General features: G+C 42.4%; 1 protein-coding gene across 1 annotated transcript in view; it reads right to left on the bottom strand.

Annotated features, from left to right (window-relative positions):
* Positions 1–1,110: 1,110 nt before the first annotated feature.
* Positions 1,111–8,415, bottom strand: part of LOC139349511 (annexin A4-like) — a 7,948-nt gene continuing 643 nt past the window's right edge. Inside the window, exons 2-15 of the mRNA XM_070990385.1 lie at positions 6,347–6,713; positions 6,211–6,251; positions 5,882–6,025; positions 5,695–5,782; positions 5,500–5,594; positions 5,246–5,359; positions 4,901–4,991; positions 4,714–4,793; positions 4,531–4,587; positions 4,332–4,425; positions 4,097–4,192; positions 3,488–3,546; positions 3,220–3,342; positions 1,111–3,108 (exon numbers count right to left, since the gene is read on the bottom strand). Of these exons, the coding sequence (XP_070846486.1) occupies positions 3,049–3,108; positions 3,220–3,342; positions 3,488–3,546; positions 4,097–4,192; positions 4,332–4,425; positions 4,531–4,587; positions 4,714–4,793; positions 4,901–4,991; positions 5,246–5,359; positions 5,500–5,594; positions 5,695–5,782; positions 5,882–6,025; positions 6,211–6,251; positions 6,347–6,704 (1,500 nt within the window). The 5' untranslated portion in view covers positions 6,705–6,713 and the 3' untranslated portion in view covers positions 1,111–3,048. The remainder of the gene's footprint in view (positions 3,109–3,219; positions 3,343–3,487; positions 3,547–4,096; positions 4,193–4,331; positions 4,426–4,530; positions 4,588–4,713; positions 4,794–4,900; positions 4,992–5,245; positions 5,360–5,499; positions 5,595–5,694; positions 5,783–5,881; positions 6,026–6,210; positions 6,252–6,346; positions 6,714–8,415) is intronic.

Below are 8,415 nucleotides of genomic sequence, written 5' to 3'. Positions count from 1 at the left end.
CATAGTGTTGGTTTTTCAGCTGTCAGCTACTTCATTTAGGCATCTTTTCATTTTTATTCTTTGTGATCTGAAGCATTTTCTTCAAAATTACCACATAAAACAAAACAAAAAAAGACATGTGAAAGGTACTTTAAACAGATTTGAGTCACATTTACTTGCAATGACAGTCAAAATTCAAATCAAAATCCTTTAAATGGTCTTTTAAGAGATGAAGAGAAAGCACCAGGGGTGTGATGTGAAGTGCAAAGGCTAAGAGCACATCAGAGGCTGACCTTCACAGCACCCATCTCTCACTAGTCCTGATGACAGACACTATAGACACGACTCCCACATGCACACGTGCTGACATCTCCAGTGAGACAGTGTATCCCCTGCATGTGTGTGTGATCAAGTCCCAGACAGGGTGCAGCATCCTGCTATCACGTCCACGTGTTAATAATTAAAGCACTTTTTCTAGAAATCAGGGAAGTGTTCTGTTTTGTCTCCAAAAATAAAAGCCAAATGGGAGGCCCCCCCTTGATTTCCTTTTGACCTATATATTTCAGGAGGTATCACGGAAAACAGTCTCAGCTCGAGAGAAAATACACAAATACCAGCATTAAATATTTATCTTTTTTTTTGTCCTCCTGCTGGAGGGAGCTTTTCATTTTGCGTGTGCATGAGAAGTGAGAAAGGTGTAGAAGAAGTGAGGCTCGGAGAAGTCATTTGTCTCCCCATCGCAGCCCCTCTGAGGCTGCACTCTGAGGCTAAAGAGCATAACAGAAAGAAGATTTTAGGACATCCGTGTCTCCAATATGGACACTATTTATAGCCTTGAGAAAAGCTCTCTGTGCCATATCGCTCGAGCCGCAAACGCACAGACATCACTTATGTAAGGCACATTACTCGCACCTTTTAACAGAACGTGCAGCTCGTGGTGCTCAGAGGATGGCGGCGGCGGCAGCGGGGGTTGACTCAGTCGTCATAATGCAGACCAAGGTGGTGAAAATGAGACCGGCTTTGAAATGCAAATTGCTCATTGTGTTCCGGCTCAGAGCAGAAAATCCACAGTCAACGTTTCATGCAAAACATACGAGTCCATTTCACAAAGACAATCCAGATACGACAAAATGTTGTGGGTTTTTTAATTGAAATGAGAAGTGGCTGTTTCAAGTCTCGGGGACTATCAAACGGCAAAATGTTACAATACTAGAAAGACATCCATTGAATTTCAGCTATTCATGTCACAAGGTTGATTGCGAGGTTGAGTTAGTATACAGGATGTTCAGATTGAAGCCAAACTCTAGGTCATCTGGCAGACAATCACACAGACATGAGATATGACACTTCATGTGAGTAAAGAGCCCCCTGCTGGCAGCAAAACATACAAACCAATACGGGTCACTGGAAAAAAATGTAAACAAAATGCTGAGAACCAAACAATGTTAGAATGACATTTCTGCAGCCATACAGGTGTGATTATTGACTGTTTGCGAGATAAACCACAGTGAAACATCGGCTCGCTCTGAACAGCTTACACAGCAGCCCTGACAAGAAGGCACAACATCATCTGTCTTCAGGCTTTGGCTTTTCAGCAAAAAGGCAGCACTGTCTGTAAATGTTGAGTAGCGATTGGAAAGGCTTACGTGTCAAGACCGAAATACAGTCCTTTAAAGCTGATATAAAGGTTCTGAAGTGAAAGGCTAAATTGCATAGACCTGCAAGCAGGAGTGAAACTCTGATTAGTTAACGTAAAGACAGAGGAAAGGCCTTTTCTTTCATAACATTCAAAAAATACATGTCATTTAATTATGAGTTAAACAAGCAAGTGTGACATTCAGCAAAGAGTTAATCTGCTAAAACTATAAAGTGAACAGTTTACATTAACTTGTATACAGATGAAATGTAACACGTGTTTAAAGTAATGGGCTAAATGTTTCCTTGTATATGTTCTTTATATATTAGATAAATGAGACACTTTTCCTTGTTCTGGATCTGCAGGTTTTCATATTTTGTGAAACCCTCCAAAACAATTAATACAAACCAAAGCAGATTTGTGGAGCAGTTTGTTTAAATACTCTTCAATCATAGGGCTGGGCGATGAAACTACTCGACAGGGGACAGATCTAACGGCCTATCACACAGCCAAAATATACGCGACAACTTCCAGTGAGTCTGCTGCCTCTGCTGTGTGTGGCCAGAAATGCAACAAAAGAATTTCTCAAACACCTGTTGAACAAGTAGAACACAAACTTCCAGAAATGGGACAGTAACTTGCGCCGCCCTCTTAATTTACACACGGTTTGCTTTACACAGCCATGCAGAGCTCATGAAAACCGACTCACATTAGGACGCTGTAGAGCAGTTCCAACTGAGACGGGAAACAAAAAAAGGTAGCATCCCCGCCACCGCACGTTACTTTAGAATTTAGAAGGCAAGCTAACTCCAGTTGTTTTCGAGCAGATAAAGTATGATTGCAAAGTTTAATGTTTACATTAAATGTTATTCAATGTTCTTGTTCTTCTGTGCACACGGTTAAATGTCTATATTATTTATTTTTTATGCTCATAAACTATTCTCATAAATTTGATGTCCCTCTGGTTTCTTCATTATCTGGACACTCTTCTGATTGTCACCATTATCCAACTAACATCGAACATATCGTGATAAGTATCGATATGATCAATATGGGAAAAAATGACCGTCACTGTATTTTCTGCCTTATGGCCCAGCCCTATTCTGTAACATAGTTAGTACAGTTATATTGTAGAATTTCTTAATCAAGTATGAAATTTTCAGGCACTACCCAGTAATGACAAAGCTATTTAGTGTGTATTTAAAAAATATTCATATCAATATAGATTTACTATTTGGCAACCATCTACTACAATACAGTAGCTAAAAAAAATAAAATAAAAAAAAAAATCACTGAAGAAAAAAGTAATAATGATTGATTATTGTCATCGGAAAACTGACTTCAACTACATGCATCAGACGATATAAGGTCCTATAACATTGTTTCAGTGTGGACTTCTATTTCGTCCTCATGAAGGGTGAGCTTCTTTCCTTTTAGTCGTTACCTCCACACAGCTTCAGCAGCAGCTTCTTGTAATCCCCGGAGGTGTCACCCTGACAAACACAGCAAAAATCAACATGAATTTCAAATGATCCCACAAATGTAGCACAGAGAAAAAAAAAATGAGCTGAACCTGTCATGATAAGGTGGTTAGTGGGACTTACTGAGATGTGGGTGTAAAGAGATTTTCCGTAGGTCTTCACATACGCCTGTCTGATGTCCAACATGTCAACCTCGCAGCGGGACACCATGATGCGGATCAGGGTTGTGTCCTTGGTCCCTGCTCCCTGTCAAAACATCACAATGTGACACGTCATTGCAGGAGCAGTGAAATCTTCTCCTTTGCCCCGCCGCCCACAGTGACGCCGGCGCAGGAGAACAGCCGGTTTGTGATCGTTAGGAGTAAAATGTGATGATGAGCAGCAGGCGCACCTGCATGGCCTTGTGGAGCCTTTCTGCAAAGTAGGCTGGGGTGTTCTTGATGCATTTCACTGGGAAAAAGGAGCAGATGTAAATAGATTAGTCTGGTATGAGGCTTGCAATGCAATCCAATAATAAATACACTAGAGGCAGAGGTGACTGTACTGTCATTCACTCGGTTTATGTTACTGCCTCTGCACAAAGGTTTTGCTCTTCTGCACTTTCTGTCAATTTTAATTTGTGCAAAGCAATTTTACCATTCCAGCTGCACTTGTTCATCCAATCTTCACTGCATATTTAGATGAACCCCAGCATTTATTTTTAGATACTGGTTTCCTATAACTGGCTGCCAAATTCTTGTAGGTATGGCCTCAACATCTTGTGTAACTGCACAATATTTAATAAACCAAAATGACTGTGCCCACAATCATCGATCTATCGTCAAGCATTAAAAAGATATTTAAGTCAAAAAACAGCCTGTTTGCATCTGCAGGATATTTTCAGCCCTTCCAGGAAACCCTTCGGAACAAACATCTTTGACAAATTACTTCAATATATACTTGAACATGTTTTTGGAAAGCCACTTCGGTTTGTTTGAGGTTTGGAAAAAAAAGAACGTACCCACAGCGACCATGCCAGACTCCAAATTGCCAGACATTTCCCTGCAGATACTCTTCTCAATGTCTCGTCCACACATCTGCTGGTACTCCTGGAAGACTATCAAAGAAAACAATCCCAGGTGAAATAATCTGAATATTTGAAAACACGTGAAATATGGTTTGTAATGTGCAGTTATGACAGTGGAAAACGAGAAAAGAAAAATAATCTCGTGTTCGACAATGTTGAGACTACGCACCTGCACGAAGGTGGGGCCTGCTGCGAGCACACAGGATGGCATTGAACTGAGACTCATCTGTTCCCACTTTATTTTCTCCAGCAGCATACAGTTTCTGTCGCCCACACAGACACACATAAATCAAAGAAAAGGAACGTGACCCGGCTTGCTAATTAGTTCCCATGAATGCTACAACACCAAACCGACTTCAAACCGGTACCTGAGCATCCTGTTTGACCAGGGAGATGTCAACAGTCTCCCTTTCATCACGATTTCCCTAGATAGAGCAGGACACGTGCTCGTTAAACATATGTTACGTGGGCGGCGTACAGTGACAGGGTTCAACTTCACATGAGTTGAAATGAGCTCATTGCGAAGCAGGTGGAAAGCGTGCGGCAGCTACCTGGCAGAGAGAAACCATGAGTCTGCGGAAGTGACCGGAGGTGTCGCTAGTGATGGCGTCCTCCAGGCTCTTCCCGTACTCTGGAAGGAAGGCGTTGCTTTTTAGGAAAATACAATCATTTGCATAGAATTTGCATCTTGTTTAGATGCCACTTTTTCACAATGTCAGCGTCAAGATTTGAACTCACCAGCTTTGTAGATGCGGGTGATTTCATTAATTTCTGCATTTGAGCGTGATGAAAGAATCTCAATGAGGCAGGCTTCATCAGTTCCTGCACCCTAAAAACAAACAAATAAACAAACAAAAACATAGAAAAACCTTAGTAAGACATCAAACACACCTGCTTCATAGAGGAAAAATGGTGAACGCGCACTGGTCATCAGCTGTGACTCAGGGCTCAACTTGTCTGGCCTTCACTTGCACTTTACTTTTCTGCTCTTATTTTCCTCTTACATGATGAGTCAAGCAAAGTGGTTTGGAGAGCAAAACCAAAATTGAGACATTTGCTGAGACAACAACTCCAGCTTCCAACCTTTATAGCATCTCTGAGTTCACTTGCAGCAAAGTGTGCTGGGCTCATCATCATAGCAAGAACCAGCTTCTCAAAGTTTCCAGTGAGCTCAGACTTCAGATCATGGATTAAATCCTGAGAGGAAAAACACAGAACAAACACAAGAAACAAAAACATGACACAGCATAGTTGCCAGACAGGGTCAGTGAGAAGCAACACATTACTGAATGAATTTCAACTGCAAAAAACACACACTAAAATATCAGAAAACATACCTTCCCATAGGTTGTTTTATAGGCTGCAACCATTGGAACCCTCTGCTTGTTGGTACGACTCCCCAGAAGTTCAATAATGGCATTTTCATCAGTGCCTGTTTATAAATTAATTAATATTTATGATGTGTTAAAAAAAATCATCAAGAGTGAGTAATGTTTCTAATGAGTTTAGCATATTAAACACCATTTACTGACCAAAACCCTTCATAGCCTTTCGAAGAACTTCGACATCCCTCAGTGGATCAGCCCCTGGAAAGTCTTTAATAGAACCCCTGTACCCTTTCTATAAACCAAAAAAAGGCACACATAAGAAATAAAAACATTGGGAGATAACATTTGAACATAGTTTCAGAGAAAAGGGACGAAGACAAATGCTTCTTACAGGAATGGCAGGTGCCTGAGGGTTGGACGGAGCTCCACTTCCATATGCGGGCATTGAGGGGTTAGTTGCTGGTGCTCCAGGGTAATTTGGCATGGGCTGGCCTGGGGCAGGACCCCCTGGGTACCCCTGCTGAGCTCCTCCTGGCTGCAAACAGAAGACAGCTGTAAGTGCTAAATCCAGGGTAAACTTCATATACAGCAGATGAGGTTCAAGTAGGGCTGGTGAAGATAAGGTGATTTAAGCAAACATGAACTTTAGCTTAAACCAGTCCATATGTTATCAGTTGCACAGTATAGCAGTAGTGAAGAGTAAGTAAAGAATTTACATACTGCTCCATAGCCACCACCTGGTGCTGCACCCCAGCCTCCACCTGCAAAGAAAATATTGACATAACACTCCACAAAACTGATTTTAATACAATGCATACGAATCCTCACAACTTCACAGCACATCTTGGAGCCTCACCTGCAGCAGGCATGGAGGGATAACCTCCTGCTCCAGACTGTGACTGGTATCCTCCTGCCTGAGGAGGAAAGCCTCCAGCTTGGGGAGGGAAACCACCTGCCTGGGGAGGATAGCCCCCTGCTGCTGGAGGGAACCCACCCGCTGCGGGAGGGTAACCGCCCGCTGCGGGAGGGTAACCGCCAGCCTGGGGCGGGTATCCGCCTGCCTGTGGGGGGTAGTTTCCTCCCGCTGGTGGGTAGCCTCCTTGTGCTGGAGGGTAGCCACCTGCTTGGGGTGGATATGCCCCTGGTTGAGGTGGGTAGCCCCCTGCCTGTGGTGGGTATCCCCCAGACTGAGGAGGGTATCCTGGGTAGCTCATCTTCAGAACCTGGAGGTGACATGAAGTTGTGGTGTGTGACTGTGATGTATAAGGGCCACCATATGGCTCTTTTTACACTGCAAGTCCATTTCCAGAAATTTAAGCTCAAACGTAGCTTAAATCACCCATCCTGGCCCCTAAAATGTCTCTGGTCTACCTATACATTTCAATAGCCCGAAGGGTATTGGGGTGGAGGCTGATGATGGAGTGTTGATAGTCAACATGAGGTCTATTTAGGACTTCTACAGCATGTGCGCAGCATTCATTCAGGCTGTGAACAAGCAGTGACTGTTGTCTCACACAGATCTTCATTTGTCTAACATGTCTGTCTAATCCACACGGTTCATTAGATGTGGTAACACAAACAACAACGTGTAAAACGGATTTTAACCACCTGTTCTACTTCTTGAAGTACTGACCCAACTGTTTGGTCAGAATTAGTTTACACTGTGTTAACAATAGTTTGGCCATAAAATACTCTACCCTTCACCTAAAACTTATATAAGTTAATGATTAAGCTAGAAGTTCAGACGAGGTCCCCATCACTGACAAAACTCCACAGGCTGTTTAGTCACATCTCTATGCGACGACAATCTCACTGCGTCCATCTGCATGGATCCCTTCCATATGATAAGTGCTCATTGTTTTTGACAGGATTCAAATTTTCCTTCCCCTTTCTCAGAGGAAACACCGCATAACAATAACTAGCAAGGGTCCCTGAATTTTTCAGTTACGCATGGGGAATCTCCAATTCATAAGATCCCTCTATTGGGATACCATCCATTGGAAGAGTTAGAATTGCAAAGCCGTTCATGTGCCCCTATGTCATCCCATAATGAAGCAAAAATGTCAATTACAGCTGTGGGTCTGTCAGCTGTAATGAGAGATAATCTGGCAGACTGTAAATTTACTTTGTTTACATGCACACAAGAAACCAGGTACCAGAGAAATCATTGTTTTTGGAAAACAAGGTGCGACCTACAGGCTCTGCAGTGTGAGAGACCAAAGATATTCTATAAATGTAAAGGCACCTTAATGCTGCACATAGTCCACCGTTTGGCTCTATAAACACAACTTATTTTGGATATTTACGTGCAAATGAAAACAATTCTTCTGAAACAACCTGACTTATTTAGAGCAATTGAGTTTAGATTTAAGTAATCTGAATTCAAAGATGCACCACTGGGTTGGTTACACAGACCTAAACACGACGTGTTAGGGGTGACCGCAGGAAGGGCGTCTGATTGTTGACTCTCCATTAGCTTCCAGCCCTCTCCTTGGGACCTCTATACGCACTGGTGGGGCTTTTACGTGTTATCGTAAATATTAACATTTCCACCACACCAGATATTTACAACCCTAGAAGGCTATAAATTTGAGTGGGAAATTCGTCCATGCGTGACTTAAAATCATTCAAGCGTTAAAGGGCATCTAACAGTTTAGATTTTGTCCGTTGCATTTGCAATTTTTGTCTTAAATAATAATAATTCTAATGCGAGATGGTGTTTAAAAACAACGTCCGTCATATACTTCCGCTTCTCGGTTCCTAAAGTAAACCAATAAACAACGGACTGCTGCTGTTATATTATTTTGAATTTCTACACAAGACACGTTAAAAGCCGAGTATGAGCACTTTCGCGGATAATGCTCACTTTTACGAGGGGCACTAGAAAGCAGCAAAGCCCCTACTTTGCAGCATCACAGGCCTGCA

This window comes from Chaetodon trifascialis, chromosome 21 (assembly GCF_039877785.1).
Source record: "Chaetodon trifascialis isolate fChaTrf1 chromosome 21, fChaTrf1.hap1, whole genome shotgun sequence".
NCBI lineage: Eukaryota > Metazoa > Chordata > Actinopteri > Chaetodontiformes > Chaetodontidae > Chaetodon > Chaetodon trifascialis.
Note: the sequence above shows the minus strand (reverse complement) of the source record. Positions and strands in the feature narration are given on the sequence as shown.